Source organism: Apteryx mantelli, chromosome 17, assembly GCF_036417845.1.
Source record: "Apteryx mantelli isolate bAptMan1 chromosome 17, bAptMan1.hap1, whole genome shotgun sequence".
NCBI classification, from domain to species: domain Eukaryota; kingdom Metazoa; phylum Chordata; class Aves; order Apterygiformes; family Apterygidae; genus Apteryx; species Apteryx mantelli.
In genome coordinates, this window is record NC_089994.1 from 18,357,700 (window position 1) to 18,380,330 (window position 22,631).

General features: G+C 51.1%; 2 protein-coding genes across 2 annotated transcripts; one reads left to right on the forward strand and one right to left on the reverse strand.

The window, feature by feature from the left end:
• Positions 1-1,053: 1,053 nt before the first annotated feature.
• Positions 1,054-6,026, reverse strand: MMAB (metabolism of cobalamin associated B). Its single transcript, XM_067307348.1, has 9 exons — positions 6,021-6,026; positions 5,634-5,772; positions 5,437-5,530; positions 4,964-5,021; positions 3,983-4,055; positions 3,500-3,597; positions 3,130-3,194; positions 2,014-2,073; positions 1,054-1,617 (listed from the first exon to the last, which is right to left on the reverse strand). Exons 1-9 carry the CDS (start codon positions 6,024-6,026, stop codon positions 1,530-1,532), a joined length of 681 nt encoding a protein of 226 aa, XP_067163449.1. The 3' UTR covers positions 1,054-1,529.
• Positions 6,027-6,125: 99 nt separating this feature from the next.
• On the forward strand, positions 6,126-20,667 carry MVK (mevalonate kinase). Its single transcript, XM_067307060.1, has 11 exons — positions 6,126-6,165; positions 6,430-6,513; positions 6,600-6,747; positions 7,664-7,811; positions 9,053-9,208; positions 12,345-12,448; positions 13,511-13,556; positions 14,353-14,443; positions 14,924-15,040; positions 18,422-18,575; positions 18,912-20,667. The coding sequence occupies exons 2-11, from the start codon at positions 6,436-6,438 to the stop codon at positions 19,061-19,063; spliced, it is 1,194 nt and encodes a 397-aa protein (XP_067163161.1). The 5' UTR covers positions 6,126-6,165; positions 6,430-6,435; the 3' UTR covers positions 19,064-20,667.
• Positions 20,668-22,631: the final 1,964 nt, after the last annotated feature.

The window sequence follows — 22,631 nt, forward strand, 5'->3', positions numbered from 1 at the left end:
ATTCTATGGCTATTCTGAATACAACATGGGTATCAAGGAGTTTTAGTTCATTAAGCTTGGTGTAATGCACTAATTTACATATCCAGGATGTTTTTCTAGCAGTCTTCAATCCATCGGGCAGCTGGAAAAACTTCTAACAGAGCTATTCTAAGATTCCTCAATTTTAGTTAGCTCGCTCTGTCAAATTACTCAAAGCTGCCTTTGGTTTCTTGTTAGAGGCTCAGGTTGCTGAGCTTGTATGATGTAGATTGATACGCTTGAAGTTGCAGCATTAAAATAGCAAGCGTAGGAATGTTTTTAAAAAAAAATGCAGCAAAACATACAGCTGTTCTGAAGGATTAAGTGTTCAGTTGACCTAGGTGAGCGCTGACTCAAGGATGTCTTTTCTGTTAAGTACTGTGTTCTGCTATCATGATGTTTGCAGCCAGATTTTTCAGACTTCAGCACATGCTCAGATCTATTCTACTAAGGACTCCATGGGAAGCAGTGAAACTCCTGAAGTTACTACTAATTTTTGTGAGATCTGAACTTTTAGGTGCTAGCCTCTCTCTTCTAAGTGTACCTGTGTCAGCTGAAAAGGCCCCAGGCTCCTACTGCTCATCATGACCCCTCTATCTGCAGACGCAGTGACCTGAGTGGTCCCCCGCATGCAGATATTTGATAAGGGGACTCAGCTCTGTCCCCTCAGCTGATACCTGCAGCTAAAAGGGGATGCTGTGACCAAGCTGTGCTCAGCATGGTCTGTGCGCTGGGAGGGCAGGTCCACATGGAGTTAACTCCTGCTGGCCGCACAGATCTTGCTTGCACATGAACTGTAGGATTTAGCCCTTCTTCCTTTAATCCCTTTTTCCTGCACAAGCCCCATTCCTGGCAGAGAATATGCTGAGAAATTCTTCACGTATGCATGAAAAGAGGCAGCCAGTGCCAGAGAGTACATTCCTGTAAATCTACAAAGCTCCTCTTCTAGCTTCAGTCAGGGCTGATGGATTGAAAGCAACTTAACAAAAGAAAAGCAAGCTGGGCTCAGCATTAAAGTATGACAGTTAAGGGCCCTTTGGTACAAGTAAATCACATTTATTATTTCAGAGCTGATGGACAGAGTTCCTGAATCTCTGCGCAGTTGCTGTTCTGTATGAACATTACGAATTAAAGAGAAGCTGATTATTTTTTCTTCTCCATTCCTCAGAGTCCTGTCAAAGTCTTCCCACAGCACCTGCCACTGCCCAGAGAAATTAAAACATCTCTAGGAGTCAGCTGTGGTTATTTGAAGTCTTTTGCCTCAGTTCCAGTTTGAGGCAAACATTAATTCTGAAGCCACCACCATTACTACAAGAGATATTCGGACAAGGCCTAGTGAACAGCTGTGTTCCTTACAGCATTTATGAACAAGGTCCTGGTTATGTTAGCTGGAAGTTTTTGGCCAGCTCACATTCCCAATCCAGGCTCATTCTCTTCCCTTTCTTGCCTGGGGAAAACAGTCTGTTGGATTTAGCTTCTCATGATTTGGAAAGCAACATCCCAACTCCCAGTTATGGTTCAGACTTTATATATATTTTCTCTTCCTTCCCTTCTTTCATTGCAGCATAACGTGCCAAAACGAAGAGATAGTCGCTTAGTCTAGAAACCAACGGAAAAGCAGTGAAACCATTTCTCGCATCAGGTGCGGTTGTATCCAGCAACGTACAACTACACAACAGAGCACATTTGATTACAGCACTAGGAACTGCAGGGAAAGTCAGGCAAAGAGAGACCATATGAACAAGTGGCCTTCAAAAAGAAAGTTAAGTGGCTGCTCCCTCAGCACCCCAATAGTGTCCGCAGACACATACAGGCCATACAAAAATGCTTTTTAACAAGCTGTTTATTAAAACTTTAAAAGATCTTAATCTGGAAAGGAAGCTTCTTGAGAGGTAAAACCCTGCAGTTCTATGCCAAGACTAGAGAAACACCACCAAGCATACTTCAATAGGACACAACAAGGGTTTGGGATCTTCTTTGTTTGTTTGTTTTTACCTGTTTAAGTATTTGGCCACATTTGGATCTGCTTCCCCTGCTTGTACTAATGGAACCACACTAGAACGAGAAAAGAAAGTCGTGAATGTATTTAGCTTGCTAGCTCCGAACGCACAAATGAATGCAGTTTGCTGGAGCACTAAGCTTCATGCTCCAGCCTCACCTGGAGTCCCCATTCTAATTCCCCATAGCACGTGTGAACACCATCTAGTTCTCCAAGAGGAATCATGGTGGCTACATAATAAAACCAATCATTTTAACTCTTCTGGAGGACTGCAGTTCCGCTCTTCTAAAGAACACTGATAAACAGGTATCCCTGAAATATGGAGCAGTTTTGTAGGTGATTAATACCCTGGAGGCTCATTATCCTTTCCTGCAGGTAAACACTGACCCTTCTTGGAGCTGTTCTTTGCCTCTTGACTGGTGTACAGCCTTCATTTGAGCTTCCTTTTGACAAGAAAACACTGACTATGATGTTATTTTTTTCCAAGATTACATTGTTCCAGTGTATCTTGTTTCGGCAGTTTAAGATGCCGTTGTTGACCACAGTCAGAGTAGCTCTCCTTGCAGCAGAGCACGTCCATGGAAATGTCCTCCTGCTTGTCAGCTGCTTCAGTAAGGAACCCCCCAGCATCTCAGTTAAAACTGCTGATTAGCAGGTTTGGGCTAACACAAGGTATTTTGCATGGAAGTGACTTATATAAGTGTACTTTACTAGGGGAGCTTTCACCTCCAAAAGAGGTGTAGGACAAGTAACATTTTAAGGTGGGCAGTAACATCTTAAGCTGCTACAAACTTCACTGGATCTCGTCTGCCAGTGCCCCAGCTTCGACGGGTGCTAGCCTACAAAATACACTGAACAAATGAGATACTAGAAGAATGCATCAATGCATCTTGGCATAAACAGGCCTGTTCTTTCTGAACTTCTTAACTCAGATGACCCAGTCTGGGGGAGGGAAGACCAATGCAAACATACCAAACTTGACTCAAGTTCTAGCCAAGTGCAGAACATCTAAGGTCAGTTGCTCTGTCTGCAACTTTACATGTTTTGCAATCGTAGCAATCTGCTCATCTTTCATCCATTTTATTCAGTTACATTAACAGCCCAACACTCACCACCTTTCAGCTCTGCGGCAGACAGCTCGGGAAAAATGGAGAGCAGTACTGCTTTTACCTCCTGACTGAAACAACAATTAAACAGAGCATTAATGCCTGCTGACATTAGATAGCCACCCACCTCATTGTATAAATGCAGCAAAGCTTATCACATCTCATACACACATGCAACTGAACCTTATGTTCTGGCTAGGCAGTTGTGAAGAGATATCTAAATGCAATAGTACGTGGAAATTTAGCTTAATCTGATCCTTCTCTCTGCTTTCCTTTTGGTATTTGGTCCATAGAAGTAACTGTTTTTTTCCCCAGTGGCAGGTGGTAGAGTAGATTTACCCTAAAGAAGCAAGCAAGTGGCACAAGAAGTACCTACTGGCAGTATGAAAGCTTTGAGTGGGGGAAGCTGTTCCGAGTATTTGTCAATCCACTGTTCCAGCTCCAGAACTGGCTTCTCGCTAAAAGATGTTCGTTCTACAGAGGGGAAAGAAGAATCAACTAAAAGACACGCAGAAGTGATTCAATCTATAGAAGACAAAGCTCCACTTTGATATTACTTGGATCAGTAAGTCATGAGAAAGCATCCTCCACATCCCTCCTGGTGGAGTGGGGCTGGCTCCCCATTCAGCAGCTGTGGCTGGGGTGCGGTTTTGGTGCAATGCCCCAAGCTGGCCCCATCACTCGAGTCACACAAACACAGCAGCAGCTTTTGGGACTGCGTGTTATTTCCTTGCCTGTGGGGCAGCCCTCGTGCAGCTCCGACCACCACACACAACAATAACAGCCATCCAGTAACAGTTTCTAGCAGCTAGCATTAATTCCAGAACTGTTATCCTAGGAAAGGTACTTTGGGGCTTACTTAAGTGAGCCTCCCTGGCTGAGGAGAGAGGTGTTGCGATGTTGGAGCCCACATCCTGCAGCATACACTGGACCTAGATGCGGCAATAAGGAAAAAAAGTAAGAAGTGCTTTCATTATCCAGCCTTTGATGCTCTGGTAGGGCTGCAGCAAGCTCTGGGAGGCGACAGCTGGTTGTGCTGATTAAAGAAGATCCTACCCTTGTTGTTCATCATCCCCCAGTCTGCTGGCAGGAGGGATCAGATAAGTGCTCCCTAATTGCTTTATGAGAAGCCAGATTAGCACGTGTACTCATTTTCACTGGCACATTAAACTGCCCTGGCTGACTTTGCAGAAAGCAGACTTGGAGGAGTGCTCATATGATCCCTTTGCCGGTAGAACACCACAACCAGGAACCTCTGAAAGAAAGGCAGTGACAAACAGCTGGAGATAGTGCTGACTTGATGTCACATCTGTTTCTGAGAGGAGCATCTCTCCACAGCCTAGGATGTTTGAGAGGCAGTTTGGTAAAGCTTTCCAAAGCCTCTGATTAGCTACTTCCGAGCTCTTTTGTACAACAAAGCTAATTAGCAAAAACCCCAGGCTGCCATGGTGGGAGCTGCCTCCCACCATCATGCCCATGTAGTTGCTTCGTCCTGCTTTCAGGTTTGAAGCTAACGTGACAACAAGGCTTAACTTGTGTCCATGAGCTTGTGCAGTAACAGGTCTGAATAGATCTCTTAGAAATATGTTTGTCTCCCCGTAACTAATCTGCTTGGTCTACTGGTTTCCTTTTCAGTTTAAGATACGGTTTATTACTTACAAAGTAATTAAGGATAAGACTCTCAAGTATTTATTAGATACTTCATTTTAATACTTTAATGCTATATTTATTAAATTCCTGCGTCAATGGGAGCATTGTGTCTGAAAATAGAGTTGAAGAATACATGTCAGTAGCACAAATGAAACTACTACACAGGGTAAAGATGACCGTTAATACTCACTTTGTGAAGCTGTTCAACAAACGTGTGGCCCTTTTCACTGCTAAATTCACTAGCAAGCCTAGATTAAGAAAAGTCGAGTTAGCCAGAGACGAGAAGATTACTACGACTGTGCATACACCTTTTTCTGTATGAAAGACGTGGAAATTGGATGTTACTAGCTATTTGTCAGCCCAGCCCTCCAGAGAAACATAGTCCTCAGCATATCCCCTTCCCTCCTGCAGAAGGATGGGATGTGGGAGCAGTTCCTAATAGAAATAAGACAAGCAGAAGACCCCCAGCGCAAGGGGCTCAGGCCAACGCGGCTGCATCTCCTGGGTGTGCACGGAGCCGCAGGGCCGGGTGCTGCGGGTGAGAGCACCCCGGCTCGGTGGGGGTTTCAGTGGAGGGCGGCCGGTTCGCGCGACTCCCGCTGGGCCTGCGCCAGCCCCTCTCGCGGGCAGCACCGGGGGACGGGGCTGGGGCGCGAGGCTCACCCAATGGCCGAGTTCAGCTCGTCCGCCGTGCCCAGGGCTTCGAAGATCCGGTCGTCCTTCGGCCTCCTCTCTCCGGTGAAAGTGCTGGAAAAACCTTGGAAAACAGCCAAGGGGGGAGGAGGTCGGTGCGCGGGACCCAGCGGAGCTGAGCCCCGAGGCCGCCGGGGCCCCCCTCCCGGGAGCGGCCCCGGCCCTACCTGCGTCTCCCGTTCCCGTGTAGATCTTCGGGGCGCGGGCGCTGCGGGGGCCGCGGTCTGGGCTGTGGAGGCACAGGCGGGCCGTGAGCGCGGGGAGCCGGTCCCAGTCCCGGCCCCGGTCCCGGTCCCGGTTCCTCCCCTAGCGCTCACCTGGTCGCCCCGCCGCCGTGGCGGCGGCCTGCTGCCACCGTCGCCGCCGGGCCCCGCGGCCTGCGCGGGCCTAGTGCAGCCGCCGCCGCCGCCAGCCTCAGCATCCCTCTCGGCTCCCGTAGCCCCGGCCTCTGACCCCGCCCCACCGGGCCGCCGCCCCCCTGACCCTCCTCGGCCGCCGTCCCGCCTCTCTCCCGCGCTGTCACCCCAGCGCCGCACCACTCGACGCTGCCTCACTCGCATTGGCCCTCCCTAAACCCCGCCCCTGCGATCCGCCCGGCCATTGGCGCGAGGGCGAGGAGGGCGGGAGCAGGCGCGGCTCCTATTGGCCAGAGGGACGGTCAATCGGCGGGGGCGGTGTGGCTCGGCGACTGAGGCGGCGGTGAGTGGGAAGCGGGACCCCCGGGCCGGCGTGGCCTTGGGCCTAGGCTCCCACCCCCACCCCCGGCAGCGCCGCTCCTGCCCGCGGCGGTCGGAGGGGGAGGCGGAGGGATATGGGAGTGGGGACAGGGGTCCCGGCGTCCCGGCCTTGGCCTCAGCAGCGCCGCTCCTGCCCGCGGCGGCGGGAGGGGGAGGGAATGGGAACGGGGGCGGGAGGGGGGATCCCGGTGCCGCAGCGCTTTCAGCCGCCGCTCCCCGTTTGCAGGCGGAGATGCTGGAGCGGAGCCTCGTGGTGTCCGCCCCGGGGAAGGTGATCCTGCACGGGGAGCACGCGGTGGTTCACGGCAAGGTGAGGAGGTGCCGCGGCTCCCCGGCCCCCCGGGCCCGGCGGCGGTGGCGGCGGCGGCGCGGCTCACGGTTGCTCCTCGCCCGCAGGTGGCCCTGGCCGTGGCGCTGGACCTGCGGACCTTCCTGCGGCTGCGGCCCGGCGGCGGCGGCAGCGTGACCGTCCGCCTGCCCGGCGTCGGCGTGGCGGCCAGCTGGGACACGCCGCGGCTGCGGGCGCTGCGGAGCGGCTTCTCAGGCAAGCGGTGGGGAGGGGAGCCGCCGCCCGCGGCGACGGGGCCCTGCGCCTCCCGCCTGCCCCGGGCCCCGCCGGCTGCCCCGGGCCCCCTCCGCCGCGGCCGGGCACGGCGGGTGTGCGCAGGGGGCCCTCGCTGTGGCTGTGGCTGTGTCGCCCTGGCCCCGCTCCCAGGGCCTTGTTCTAGCGCTGCTGCCGCCCCGGCAGGCGGGACCCAGCCGAGGACCATCCGGGCACGTTGCTGCTCACCTGGGCCTGAAGGGAGTCTCTCCAAAACTGGTCTGAGTTGAGGGCTCTTGGGGAGGGTGGGGACACGGGGCCCATTTTTCTGTCTCTGCCCCCTGCCAGTCCTTGCTGGGATTTCTGCGGAATCCCGTACTGGAAAGAACTGCTGGCCTGCCAAATGTGCCGTCTTTCTCTGGAGGACCTGGCATTAGCTCCTGTGATCTTCACAGGCACTGTTTGCTTAGCAGAGGACAGAACAAAGTGTCAGCACATTGGTAATCTCTCAGCGCAGACCAAAATTTGTCTTATGCTGTTATCTGCTCATATCCGTTTGGATTCTCGGCTTCTGCGTGAAGCACATCAGAATATTCCTCATTCTTTAATAAAGAACTTCTGACTCGCCAGGCTCTGTGTAATGATGGATGGGCACTGAGAAGTGCAGGCAAGGGGAGAATTGCTAGAATACGTGGGCATGGGGATACAGAAACACTGGTTTTCAGAATGACTGGTGGAGATTTTGCTTTTATTTTATCGTGAGTCCTTGGGTAGCAGGTTTGTACATGAACCATGCTGACTGGCTTACAGTCTGTTGTGCCTACTAAAACAGGAGATGTTGTTCTTGTAAATACTGCTTTCAAGTTTAAAAACTCACTGGTTTCTAAGTGTTTAAATTCTGCCCTGCTTGCTTCCGTAGCTGACTTTGATGAATCTAAATCCCCCAGCGTAGAACAGCTGGACACATTGAGAGAGTTTGCTGGAATCACTGCTGAATCCTCAGCTCCCGAGAGCCTTGCTACTCTTGCCTTTCTCTATATGTGCCTGGCTATTTCAGCTAAGTATGGGTAAGATTATCTTCCTGTACCAAAATAAACATGCTATCTTGCGTGTTGTGCATCATTAATTGCTTTTACAAGGTCACAGAAAGAAACCAAATGTGTGAGGTGAAATGAGAAATTAAAGAGACTCACACTTAGGTTCTAAGCACCTCAAGAGCAACTCGTTAGAGCTAAGCTGCACTTTTTTTGGGGGGGGGAGGGGAATGCCAAGTGCCCCAAGCAGGTGGGGGAGGGATCGTTTACTCTACTTCAGACATCTACCTTTGAGATGCTTGAGTCCCACCCTTCCTGTACAGTCAGCAGAGGCAGAGACAGACATCCGCCCCATCCCTGACAGGCGGTTCTTCTCATCCTGAATTAGGTTAGAAGAATTACCATGGAAACATACTTGAATTAAATGTCTGAGCTATGTCTGGTCTCTCTGGTGGGCTGAATCTCTCTCAAAATATGGGAACTTGGGGTAGCCGCAGGTTGGGGCTCTCCCAGTTTCTAAACTTGACCAACGCTGTTGACGATATTACTGTAAGTTACTGAAAAGCTACTGAGGGTAAGGTGTGATACAGCACTGCCTGCTATTGCAAATGAGGTCAGAGCCTGAATTCAAATCCTGAACTGTAAAGGAATCAAAGGTTAAAGAATTATGATTTGTAGCTGCATTGTGTTTTGCTTTGCCGTCTCTGAGCTTCTTGGTGATAGCACTGGTGCTGTGATCAGCCTGCTCTGGAACTTACCCCTTCATATCCTTGACCAGCCAGTGGAAAGCTCCTAGGTTTGACGTGAGGGTCTGTAATGCAACCCGCGTGCGTTCAGTAGCGACCGGGAGCATCTGGACGCAAACACGTGCGTGTATTTCATTTTTCCATCAGTTCGTCACTCTAGTAAGATGCAACTATGCAGTTATGGTCACGTTTACAACATTTACAACAATCTTTGAAGGGTCTCTTTATGGTGCTACTCAAGTATTTGGTTACTAAGTGCCCCTGCTAGCAGCTTGACAAGCTGTGCTAATCACAGATCCAATTCAGCAAGGCTTTGTTCTAGTACAATGGCTTAGCAAGGCTACTCAGCTGTGCTAACTGAACGCTCGTGAGGCCCATGTCTGTCGGATGCTTATGCATGTGCTGAGGTTGCCAATTTTCAACCAGCTTTTCCTGTGATCAGTCCTAATTGGCATTTCTTGCCTTTGAAATGTTGTTTCAAGATGGAATTCAAGGTCATTGCATGTAGCCTGTGTGTTTGTGTTTCAGAGATGTTCCGAGTGTGGACATAATCGTGTGGTCCGAGCTGCCCACGGGAGCTGGGTTAGGCTCAAGCGCCGCCTATTCCGTTTGCTTGGCGGCAGCCCTGCTGACGGCGTGCGGAGCCATTGCCTGCCCTCTGGCTGAGGGGGAGTCCACGGCCAGGTAAAGCATCTGGGAAGCCTGCCCGCCTGGGGTGCACGGCGCTGGGGTGGCTCTTCCCTCCGAGATGCCCTGCTCACTGACATCAGCTCGCTAGAGCAGAGGGTTATTACCCACTAAATGTAATTCATGTGCTTCAGTGCCTGAAGTAGTGTTTTGCACAATTGTGCAGGTGCACAGAGATGAGCTCTAAGATTAGGATTATAATTAGCATGGCTCAGGCCGTTAGTGTAATTTGCAGGGAGGTTATGCTCGTTCGCGTGAGGCTGTGACAGTCGCAGTAGCATACAGCTGTCCTTGCTGGCTGGTCTCCAGGATGGGCAGTTCAGATCAGCACATCCCATGACGTGACTGTTGTGCCCCTGTCTTTCTTTTCACCTGAGCCTGCACTGGCACCTCTCTTGCACTCTCTGGTGTCCCCTGGACTCAGGATGTGGTTGTGACTCTAGTCACAGCGGTGGTACCCCGAGCTCAGCTCCTTTCCCTTCCTGTGCTCTTGTCACCTGTGTTCCCAGCAGCAGACGTGTGTCCTGTCCCCAGACTGAGCTGTGAATGGTGTGTTTACAATTCACTTCTGGTAAAGCAACTGAATGCAGAGACCGAGTAAAACAAAAAAAATTTTTGACCCACCTTTTGTTTTGTCTAGTATAAGATACAGATGATTTATTTTGCAAAGAAAATAAAATATATGCTTTAACTTATAGGGATTTTTTTTTTACCTCTGTTTTCTCTCTGTCTGTGAGCATCTTCTAGGTTCTGCTTTGTGTTCTCCAAGGAGTCAAGGATCCTTTCTGTTTTTTCTGCCTTTACACATTGATTTTTTTCTGCATGTGGCTCATTTCCTTCTGATTTCCTGCCTGAGCTTCCCCTTTTCCAGTGGCCGGTGAGAGGAAATCTCTTTCCTAACCTCCACCCACTTCTGCCCTGTGTTGCTGTCACTTGATGTTGGGGCTTGAAAACCTGATCTGCCCTGCTCTGTGTGCAGGGAAGCTGTGTTTAAAGATGCATATCACAGCTGGAGTGCAGAACCCGCTATTGTTTGCTCGGTGCCAGGTGCAGCCTTTTATGCTGGGCTTTTTCTGTTTTTTTTTCGGCCTGAAAGTGAGATGGCAAGAGAGGGCGGCGGTGTTCTACTTCAAAACCGGAGTTTGTAGACTGACCCAGAAATACGTTCCTCAAGCGGAGCTGTTTGCGAGCTGTGCTCAGGCAGATCTCCCAAATAGTCACGCTATGTGAGAAATCAAAGGCCAGTTCCAAACCAGACAGCAAGCGGGAAGGATGCCTTCATTCCCTGCTCACGCTTCTTAGCTTCAGCTTGAATACAGCATAATTTTTTTTCTTCCAGCTGGCATGCAGAGGGGTAAGTGAGAGATGGGGGTGTCAGACTTCAGAAGGTTTTTGCTTAACATTGCAAGAAAAGAACAGTGTGATATAATGACTCCTGTGTAGAGAAGAATCACAGCCTCTCAAAGAGGATTAAAAACAAGTGGTTTACAGCAAACTGCGCTTCTATTTTGAGGAGCAGTAGTGTGAGCTGTTTTCCTGAATGCTTCACAGATTGAATACTGGCAAGTGAAATTAAAGGTGTGTGGAGAAGGATAAAGAAATTCAGATGAGGCCCAGGGAACTGGGGAGTTAAAGATGCTGCCAGATAACAGGTGGCTCCCAGAATTTCTGCCTCAGCATCAGTCAGTGACTGTTCTTGTTTCATGTAAGACTCTGTGATACTTATCCAAAATTCATGTTTGTGCCTCTGCTCTACCATGCGGTTCCTACTCTGGGCCTCATTCTAAAAACCTGTTGAATGCACGTTCTCACTGCACCAAATATTAGCTGTGATTTCTGCAGAATACAGCTGATACTGGGATACCTGATGCCACTGGGCATTAGACTGTTTGAACGTTGGCTTGGAATGTGCGCTGTGTGTCTGTGGACCGTGCAGAAGGGACAAGAGTGTGTTCCAGGAGAAGGGCAGAGATGAATGTTGGTGTGCCCAAGTGTGCTGTGGCAGGCGAAAGAGTTCCTCCCTGCAGGACGTAGAACTTTCCCTTGTGGTTGCTGGGTTTGAGCTGGTCCTTTGGCATGGAGCGAGTGGCGGGTTTGAGCCGGGGAGTCCTGGGGTGGGGTTGTGTGGGTGCATGCTTGGCACAAACGGGTCCAGAGCTGCTGGTTTTGGAGAGTCGCTGGGGAAGAAATCATGATGGTGGAATTGCAGTGAAGTTGCAGCCAGCAAGTGCTTTGTAACTGGCAGCTCTGCATTTGCTTTTTGTACTGCTGCAACCCGTTGATTAGTACGTTCGGTCAGGGACCTTGATCCTCGCTGAGTCTGACCTGGCACCTGCTTTTAAGAGAAAAGAAAGCCAGGCTTCTCTTTCTGTGCTCCTGGTGTGATACCCTGAAGATCGATATTAGGTTCCATTCTGTGTTCTAAGTGCCATCACCCCATGCAGTTTGAAGTGTTTGAAGTTAGTCCCTAAAAGACAGTCTTTAGAGGAGATACTAAATCAGTTCTAACTACATCTTTTGACCAAATTTGTGAGGTTTTTGCAGCTGAGCAGTTGGCAGTTAGAGGCAGAAGTTGCATGTGTGAATTGCAACTTTTAATATTCTCTTCTCACGTGACGCCTTCTACATCCATAAATACGCTGTCCCGCGTGTTGGTGAGCAAGGTCCCAGGCCAGCCTGTATGGTAACACATAGTGTCAGGGAGGTGCGAATAGGTCCGGACTTGCATTCGGTTAACTTTGACATTCACTCGGTTAGGAATTTCTCCCTGAATCTGCCTCTGTGCCGGTGTGCTGAGGGAGCTCGCGGTAGCCCTTGTGTCCTTTGTGCTGTCTCTGTCCGTGGAGCCGCGCCAGTTCCCTCTTGCGGGCTGGAAGCGTTTCTGCTTGCCGCTATGTAGAAAAGAACCGAGCGCTGTTTAGGTGCTGTGAACGGCGATGCACGCTCTCTGCTGATTGAATGCGATGCACGACCAGCAATGAAAGGATTCACGGCACTGGAGCTTCCCGCAGCAGCCGCTTGCCCTGCATGGCTACTGCTGCTTTTGTATCTGATGTGGTGTCTGGTGGCTCTCTCTGTCACTCTGCGTGTGCTGGTTTCAGTTGTGTGTTTAAGTCATTTTCTTGCCTTTCAGGTGGACAGAAGAAGAGCTGAGTTTAATTAACAGCTGGGCCTTCCAGGGCGAGCGAGTGATCCACGGCAATCCCTCGGGTGTGGATAATGCTGTTGGCACTTGGGGTATGTGTGTGTTTGCTGCTCCCCAGCACCGACCGTGGGCGCTGAGGAGAGGCTGACAGGGTGCGTGGCAGAGCAGCGGCCACCTTTCCAGTCTCTAATGCAGCCTGTGCATCAGCTCTGGGAAGGTGCAACCAGCGTTGCATTTCTGCAGACGACGAAGATTTGCTTGGGGTTGCTGCAGGGAAGCTAGATGGAGTAGGTTGCCTCACTGCACTGAGTGCAGCAGAGGGACCAGAAACTCCCAAATTCAGATCCTCCTTTTGACCTGAGGGGAGGGAGTCCCTTTTCCGTCTTGGTTCGCCCCACCTGTAAGCTGGGCTGGAGCCACACAGGGTGTTGGGAGACTGGGCTGCATTGACCTCGGAGAGCTCTGTCTCCCAGGCAAGTGCCATGGGGCAGAAAACCTGTTGTAAATAACTGAAACTTAAACGTTCTGCAGTGAACAGAGAAACGCAATCCTGTCCAAAGGATAATGCAGTAGCAAATGCAGTCGGACAGCTGTCGTTTAGTTTCAATTAGCAGAGACTTCCCATTGTTTTGGAAGTGTCCTTTGAGACTTTCTTTTAATAATCTTTCTAATGAGACCTAATCGCAGTGCTTCTGTAAAAATAGGAGCAAGGCGAGACATTCCTTCTGGACAGCAAAACTCCGTTCTGAAGGATGACTGCTGACGTGAATGTGCGCGGTCAGATCTGAGTCCAGTTTGAAGCCTGCACGCTCAGCTCTGCCCTGGGGAATCATTGCTTGATTTTCGTTTTCACTGAAGATTTAATACTGGCCAAACTCTTTACCATTAAAAAAAAAAAAAATTATGTGATCCTGCAGTAGAGGAGAGCAAAAGGAAAGACATTGTTTTAACTGTGTCCGGCCAGACCCTCTCATTAAGTCAGCAGGGTTAAGCAAATTCCTGCTGTCTGAGAAAATGGTTCATTTAGCTGGTGTTTCTTGCAATTACTGTCATATGCTCTGGGTGAGGTTCTAAAGATGAAAGACCTGTTTCTTATGACATTGTGTTATCTTGGGCTCACAGTGTACCGAGACAATGCATGTATTTTACTTTAGGTGGAGCCCTGAGATACCAATCAGGAAAAATCACATCATTAAAGAGGTAATATTCGAGTTTAAAAATAACGCTTACATACAGTGGGTGGAATACGTCAAAGATATATGGGATGGATTTTATATGGTATGAGATTGATGAAAGATTGCTGACAGCCTGGCAGAAGGGTTTGGTAGCCAGATCTTGCTGTTGGCCATGGGCGGAGGTAGCTTGAGTGTCGTCTTGGCTTGGGGCGGATGAGCACAATGAAATGTTTAGTCATTATCTGACATTAGATGAACAGAGCACAAAGGATCAATATTAATTTCATGGCATTATGGGCAGCAGGAATGGGTCTGCTCCTGGCAGCAAATGACATTGTGGGGAGGGGGAGCTTTTTGCTTACCTGGTGGTAGAACTATGTGAAAACCAAGCTGCAAAGAGCAAATCCAGGTCCTAAATGTTCCCTCTGCCTCCTGCCAATGAAGTATAATCTGACTCCATTAAAATCTTTCACAGTGCATGAAATTGCTCTATTAGCAGTTAATGGCTACTGCTGGCTAGCCTCGCAGATAGTATTTTAAAGGAAAGGTTTTAGTTGAAAAACATGGATTTCAGTAAATATGTTACAGTCCTATTTATGGAGCTGGAACAGTTGCTCATTGTAACTAAGAGGAACAAGCCTGAACCCAGGCTGCTTAAGCACCTGCTTAACTTTTTGAAAACTAATGGGACTCCTTATCTTAGGTGTCTTGCTCAAATAGACCTTTCACAGCAGAATGAACAGCAGCTGTGTCATGGGTCTTGGCCGCTGCTGGGGTATTGTGAAGGAAGGAGGCTAGGAGATGTCTCTCGTTGCTTCCAGGGTGCCAACGCTGAGGATCTTGCTGACCAATACAAAAGTCCCTCGAAGCACCAAGGTCCTGGTGGCTGGTGTCAAGGACAAGATCCTGAAGGTACAGTGCCTGCGTGGTTACAGATGACAGAGATGTGGGCTGGAGCAGTGCAGGGAGATTAACCCTCGTGAGCTCAGATCTCCTTGCGCATGACTGCAGGGCTCGTGGGGATCTCTTGCAAGATCTCTCCTGCGGTTGCTGTATTCCTGCCTCCTACAAGCTAACACCCAGCTGCCCTGGGAATGGGAGTTCAACTTTCCTCCCTCTCCCCAGCATTACAGGGCTTGCCACAAAAATCACCGGTTTGCAACCATGAAAAAATTGCTCCTTCCTCTGGCCTGTTTTCCCCTCTCACTCCAGTTTCTGCAGGTTTGGGCAACTTACCATTGCCTTGCTCTGCATTGGTTTTCTCTGTGAACGAGTAGCTCCAAATGAGATGAGGAATAATCCAGCCCCAAAAGACTGGGCCCAGTTTCATCACGGTAGCACTAGGTCTAGGGGAGCAGTCATCTCATGTCTTACCTCTTCCCCCCTCCTCAGTTCCCTGCTATAATGAACCCGGTGCTGGACTCCATCAGTGCAATTTCTCAGGAGTGCCAAAGTGTTCTGGAAGCGATGCCTGGAAATCCATCACCAGAGTATTACCCTGTACTGGAGGTAAGGGGCTTGTTCGCCTGTATTTTTAGACACTGTTATAGCTGAACATCAAAATGTCATTTAAAGAACATTAGGTCTGAGAAAGAATTTGATAGCAGGAAATGTTCAGTTCAATGTGAAACCATGGCCTGTGTGTGTTGCTTTCAATACGCTTCCTGGAGCCAGGGACAGAAGATGCTGCTGGTGTCTTTCCGCAGCTGTGCACGGGGAGAGGGAGTGGGCTTGCTGCTCTGGGGATTCAGAGCTCTGGAGGTTTTGTTCCCCTTCGCTAAGAAACACCGAGTGACTTCAGTTAGAGGTGCTGCCTCCCTGCGCTGCTGGCCAGCCACGCTCGTTCTGGCAGTGGCTGTCGGTGAAGCTCCTGCTTTGTCATTGCCAAGGCTGGAGGGAAGAGCAGAGAACCCAGCAGCCACTGGTTTGTGAGGGACTGGTTACGAGCCAGCCCCCATTGCTCTGTGCTCATCCTGGCTCCAGAGAATAACAAACAGAGCTGTGCCCAGAGCTGACCTGACATTGATGCATGAGGTGCATACAAAGATCTGTATTTGTTTTGGCTTTGTTCGAGGTAGGAGAGGCTGCTGTGGGGGGAGAAAGGCTCTTTCAAGTGGAAGAATTACTTTGCAGCGCTGAAAGCACTGTAATGCTGGTTCATATGACTGTAGGATAAGAAGGTGTGGCCGTGTCCCAGCTGAGGCAAACCTGGTCTGGCCCCAGATGCCAAGTGATTTGGATAGTCAGGAACCATTTGGAACCAGCAGTACGGTTCCTTGTTGGTGTCTGGATCCCACCCTTCAGCTCTCTCGTGAGGTGCTCTGCCTGTCCTTGCTCTTGCTTCCTGGAAATAGCAGGATGTCTCCTGCGCAGCCACGTGTGTGTTCCGGAGGTGCAGGAGGCAGTTCTCAGCTGTGACGAGAAGCTCCCAGTCCCAGCTCCGCTCAAGGCAGCGGCGTAGGGCCAGTCTGTTAGGGGACAGTTGGTGCAGCCTTTTGCTCTTTGCTTTAGGCTGTGTTGCACCTCACTCTGTGTGGGTGGGCAGAGCCAAAGAGCTCGTGCTGGCACCGCAGCAAGCCCAGGAGGTCTCCCAGAGCGCACAGAGATGGTGTAGAGGGAGGGGTGCCGGAAAAACTGAGCAGGAAACATCATGATACCCACTGAGCAGCTCAGTCGTGATCCTGTAAATCTCTCAGACACATGCTAATGGGAAGTTCCCACAGGATTTATAGCAAAGTCCTCCTGCTCCGGTTGCACCAAGAGGGTGATGGGATTTCTGTATGTGGGGTGGGCTGGTCCTAGTGAGGGCAGAGCTGGTGTCGGCTGGGGGAGATTTGGAGTCTCTTCCACATCCTCACTGTTTCTAATGTGACTTCAGGCAACTCCTCTCTACCTCAATGCCCCAGTGGTCTGTTGAATAGAAGTATTAGGGGATGGAAGAGAAGAGGGCTTGTGTAGGCTAACTTGAAGAGTGCTTTGAGATCTCCACGTGAAAGATGCCAAAGCAGCCTGGTATGCATTCCTGGGGAAGCAGCGCTGCAGGGAATTGGTTTCTGTCTTGTGTTTGTTGATTTGGCACAGTTGATTATATGCAGCTTTTATATATATATATATATATATATATATATATATATATATATATATATATATATTTGGCTGTTTCTGAAATGTGTGATTCTGGACAGCATTGTATTTGAACCATCGAACTAGTCTACTGTGTCATAAGCTGTCATCTGATTCCTAGCAGATTTTGGATCAGGAGATGACAGGTGTCTTGGATCATCATAGCTCTGTGCCCTCACTCAGGCATATCAAGGGGCCTCTAGCTGGACGTCTGTCCAATACAGCACAAAGAACTTGATATATCCACTCTGCGTGCAACTGGCTAATTCATCTTCCTGCATTTGTTTGAAACAGAGTATAGAAGTGCTTTGGAGGGGGGTGGAGGGGTTATTTCTGCATCGTCCCCTCCTGTGTGGTGTTGGCAGGAGACCTGTGTGAAGCTGGGGAAGAGCGATGTGAGTGACGCCCGCCCCAGTGCGCCGTAGCTCCCGCTGCTCCGCACCTGCAGCACCTCTCACAGCTCGCTGCGCGCCGCCCGGGCTCATCAGCAGTCAGAAAGGCGCCCGGTGGCACTGTCGTGAGGAGCTAGCTCTGGGTGGAGGAGGGAGCACATGGCTCCCATTAAGGAGCCTATTTGGGACTGGTCCCATCTCAGCTGCTTCCCTGCTCGTGACGCCCTCTGGGACAGCAGGAGGAACAGTAGCTGCGCGCTGGGGACATGGTCTAGTTGCGGTGCCAAACCAACTTTGTCGAGAGGGAGCTTCCTCCACTGACGATACAGATGAGCTGGGAGGACGCTGCTGTAGTTGCGAGTCTCATGGGTCTGCTGTCGATTCCTGGCCCTGCTCCAGGCTTGCGCTGTGAGTGTGGGCCAAGCACTTCCCTCTCGTCCTTAATTCCTCACCTTTAATACTGGGAGGAGAGAAGCTGTAACTCCCCCCCCCCCCCCCCCCCCGTGTGTTGTTATCCCTCACCTGGGCTGTTTGGACTTTGCTGCCGTGGCTGCTTTCTCCAGAAGCAGCAGCGTTTGCGGCTGGCAGGGGCGGCAGCGTGGCAGAGATGCGCTCGCTGCTCGCCGGAGCTGGGCAGCTCCGCTTGGAGAGCGGCTTGCGCTGCTCTCCCCAGAAGGGAGGACCCTCTTGACCCCGCTTGTGTGGGTGCCAGATTCCTAGCGTGGTGCTGGTGAGAGGCCCCTTGGCTTGCGGCCCAGGCCCTGCCCACACAAGGAGGGGGAAATGCTGTGCAAGGCAAACGAGAGGAGGTAACTCCACATCGCCGCTCCAGCAATGCCGCTTCTGACTTGGCTGTGTCAGAAGTCCCTGGTTTCAGCTGCGCTGGAAGGATCGCAGAGCAGGGCAGGGTGACAGCCAGGAATGAGAGATGCTGGCTCCGTGCCCTTCCCACGGCCAGGAATGCGTTTGCACAGTGTCCTGTTCAACACTTGCGTGACAGGGGAGAGGTGCAACAGCCAGGACGCATCGGAGGCTCTGATTTAGCGCCTGACATAAATGCCTACGGGCAACTTGCTGTGTGTGACCTGGGTTTTCCCTGTCGTCCCTGAGCTGAGCAAGGAGGTCCGGGGGCTGTCGTACCCCTGTCGCTGTGGTGGGTAGCACAGGCTGGCAGGGGACAGGGACAGACGAGCAGTGCAGGGTGCTCAGGCACTAGCTTTGGCCTTGCTGGTCAGCGCTGCTGGGTTCTGAAGTGCGTTCCTGGGAGCGGGATGGCTGTTTGGGGGTGGCTGGGAAGGCGGAGCAGCTCCCCTGTTCCTTGCTGAGGAAGCCGTCCCCGCGTGTGCTCAACTCCTGTGTATGCGGTTGCTTTTAGGAGCTGTTTGATATAAACCAGCACCACTTGAACGTGATGGGAGTCGGCCATCCCTCCCTGGACCGGCTGTGCCACGTGACGGCCTCGCACGGCCTGCACAGCAAGCTGACTGGGGCCGGCGGGGGCGGCTGCGGCATCACCCTGCTGAGACCAGGTGAGTAACCCCTTGCTCACTCTGCACGTCCTTCCCCCGTTTCACATGGCCCTGCCAGTGGGGTCAGTTTTGGGAGCAGACGGATGTAACACTGTTCCTTACATGGCCGTGGTGGGATGTGAAGCCACGGGACGGTGTCTAGCAGAGCAGCCTGGCAGCGTAGTTTGCAGCGTTCCTTACAGAGGTGATTCAGTGCATTTATTTACATGTGCCAGGCCTTTAGGGCATTGGCCCTGCTCCAGGAGGCACATGTTCAGACGTGCCATAGCCCGTTTCTCTCTGCCCGCAGTGGCCTAGCTGACTTTTAACTGGCTGCTCTTGCCTTCCTCTTGGCAGACACCTCCCCACTGGCCGTGGAAGCAGCCAAGCGAGACTTATGTGCCTGTGGATTTGAATGCTGGGAGACCAATATCGGGGCCCCTGGAGTGACCCTGCACTCCTCCTCATCTCTAAAAGCAGACGTGCTGCACGCGCTCTCCATGAGTTAAGCTTCTGCCTCTGGCAGAACAGAGCTCTTGGCACCACATCCTTGGAGCGATAGACGTTTGTGCCCTGATGCCTGGAAACTTCTCCCTGACTCTTCTCTTTCTGTGTGGCTGTGGGTGTCTAGACTTGGGTGCAGAGCCAAGTCCAGGCCTGGTATAATTGGGAGTGGGAACTGCAGTGAGGATCAAGGAGCGACTGCTTGCACTTGCACTAGGTGCGAATTTGATCCAGCCTCTCAAAATCCCGTTTTGAATTTCCTTACTGAACTGCTGAGCTAATCTCAAGGGGCAGGAGAAGAGGGGCTTGGCTGGATTCCAGCTCGGATAATGACACTTTGCTTGGTTCTCCTGCTTCAAATGCATGTGGTGTCTCTTCATTTCTCCCTTGGTGGCCTGCGAGGGCGCAGCAAGGCTGGCGTGGCGGGTGTGCGGAGTGCTTTGATGCTTGGGGTGAAAAGTGTCTTGGCAGCTCGGGGCTTGATGCTCAGGTCTCCATCATTCCTGCTGGACTGCAATTGAGTGTGGAGAGAAAACCTTTAAATACAGCTCTTGCTTGCTACTAATTAAGAGTTTGTATAATTAAAATGGAAGAAACAGTACAATTCTAATGTAATTATCACTGTTTTCACTCTCTCTCATAATCTCTGTTTCTGTCTAGGCTGATAAACAGGGTCTGAAACTCTGGTTGCTGTTCACGTGCTCAGGGTCTGGTTCAAACAACTGTCATCTGCTAGGAGGGTGGTTAAAGGCAAAAGAATTCTTAAAATTTCTACTCTCGATAGCCATTTTGGGGTCTCTTATGCTTCAGTTATAAATGAGCATGTTCTTAGCCCCCTACCTGTTGCTGGGTATTAAAACGTTATCTATCAGAATAGGTAAAAATTGGGGTTTGGTAACAGAGCAAACACAAATTTGCTTTAGTTTAAAATAATTTTTTCAAGTAGAATAAAATTTTTTCCTCTTCAAAAACTGACCATAATTTTCAGCTGACAAACTATAAAACCTAAGTGTGTTTAAACTTATTACACTAATGTAGTTTATAATTTTGAAATTTTAACGAGTCACACCACTGAGCTAGAGGGAATTGGCAGGTAAGTGTCTGAAGCCAGAGGATTTTGAAGTAATAGGCTGACTCTTAGTGGCTGTGGTCTCTTCTGTACCTGCCAAAGAGATTTTTGTCTTTGTTTTGTTTGCCTGCTTTATTTAAGAGTAGCTCTGTTCAAAAAGGACTTCATTCAAAGCTGCGTGATACACTGGCAGAAGCGGGGAAGCTCGCCTTCCTCTTCCAGTACAGGAATAAACAGCCAAGTGCGAGAAGCTGAGATCTGCTAGCTCTAAAATCTTGGCATCATGATGACCAGGTTTAGTTCACTGATCAGAGAGAAAACTGTCTCTGGTTTTAATAAATTGATGTTTTTTAAGTGTAAAGTGTTCTTTGATAATTATGCTGGATACAAAAGGAGAAAAGTACCTTACACTGCTTCAATAAAAACAGGTTTCAAATGCTGGTTTTCTACATGTCTAATTACAATTCCAATTTGCATCCAAGAACAGCTTTACACTAATCACAAGTCAAAAAGCCTAATAAATAATTTACCATTTTCTAATACAGTGTAATCAATGTGACTATCTGAATGCATGTTGACTCTAAAACTGCTTAAATGTGTCTGTAGTTTCTCCTGGTTAGCACAAAGAAATGCCAAATTCAGTGCGAAGAAACTTAGCTTCAAAAAAACATGTCTTGGGTTGATCCTCATTAGCTCTTTTCTTTAGAAGAAGACCCAGCAGTCACAGTACAAGCGCTGAAGGAGTACAGAGTAAAAGAACTAAATAGAAATTTTGGTTTGCTGGTTTAAATTATAATTAAAATCGGCCATTTAAATAGATCAACCTTTAAGCCAGTGCAGTGAAATTAATTATTAAAAAACCACCGAAATGAACATATTGCTGGTGCCAGAGGAACGTGACCCCATTTGTCTGGTTGTGAAATACGCTCCTGTCCCCGTGCTGGCTGACTGCTCCTTCCCGCCGGAGGCAACCTCCCGCGCTGTGCTGTGGTCCTCAACTCCGCTGGCGCACCGATGCGGCTGTGGCGGTGTCCTCATCCACCCCGTGCCATCCGGACACGTAGGGCGCAGCGCCGGAGGAGCGATTGCCCGCGTTGTGCGTCGCCTGCCCTCGGGCGAGGGATGCAGGATGCCCTGCGGCAGCCGGAGCTGCCGAGCCGGCACCGTGCTGGAAAAGCGTCTCTCCCCTTAACCGGGGCCTCTCCGCAGCGTCACCTCGGAGCCTGGCCCGAGTGAGGTGTCAGCTGTAGGTCGCTGTAGCTTGGCTGGGGGAGAGAGGGAACCAAAGGCACGGTCACGGTTGTGCCAGTGGATTTCCCTGTGTAAGCGTCTTTTAGGTGCGTGTGATGCCCTCTGCTTCCCCTGTGCGTGCCCTGGTCTGCAGTCGGTAGCTACGGTGCTCGCCTTCGGGGGAAAGCGAGGCTGCCCTAGCGTTCCCGGCCGGTTCTTGCTGCGTCCTGCCCGGGTTGTAGGTGCCCTCTGCTCCCGGTGCGCTTGGTTTAACCTTCCTTTCTACCAGCAGTTAGGAAAGGGGCCACGTGAGCACTTCAGGGAAGTGGCTGCTGAAATGATCTGTGCTGAAACCAGCGTTGCGGTGCGGTCATGGCCCCAAAGCCCCTCTACGGCCACGTCTGGATTTGTGGGACGTGCCCAGCCCTGCTCCTCCGCTAACGCCGCTGGTGCTCGGGGGAGCCGAGCTGCATACGCTGCAGGTGCGGCAGCTCCGTGGAAGCTGCGACGCGCTCGGCTTGTAGCTGCTCGCTTCAGCCCTGCTCTGAGCTGACCCTCAGCGCCTGGAGCCAACAGCAGCCGCTTCTGGAGGCTGCCCTGAGGGTCATTTTGTCTCCAGCCACTTCATGCCACATGTCACCTAGATCCAAATCAAACGCAAGCGTGGGCCAACTGCCTTGTGTTTCCTTTTCCTGGGGACCTGCCACCAGGCAGGAGACTCCCGGTCCGCAGGGACCCGGTGCTGTGTTATTCTCTGATGCGGCCATCTGAGCAGCAGCAGTGTTGGCTTTGCATCAGCTGCCAAGGAGCCACCTGACGGTAACAACCTCCAGCACTCGCTGGCTCCCGAGATCAAGGCAGTAGCTAAGCAGGGGCCTGCTGTTCCTGGCCCACTGAGCCGTACGAGTCCTTCAGGACACAGCGGAGCGTGTTGAATGCACCGTCTCTGTTTCATTTTTCATCTTCTAACTGCGCCAGGGCAGTAGCTGGGGGCCGTGGTGCTATGGCGAAAAAGCTCCGCAGAAATTCGCGGCCCGTGGCGCTTTTGTCTGCAAACCCTCAGCCTTCTCCTGCCGGCACCCCTGGTTTGTTTGTGGGTGAAGATGCAGAAGTGACTCGAAGGAGGTGGCTGAGCGCCGGGGCTGCGGTGCTGAGCGGTCGGGGTTGTAGCGGGGCGCTGCGGGCTGCAGGTTTGCTGCGCGCTTGGCTGGTTGCAAGCGGCCCCGTTGTGCGGAGGGGCCACGGCCTCTTCCCTCGGAGGCTCCCGCCGCCGC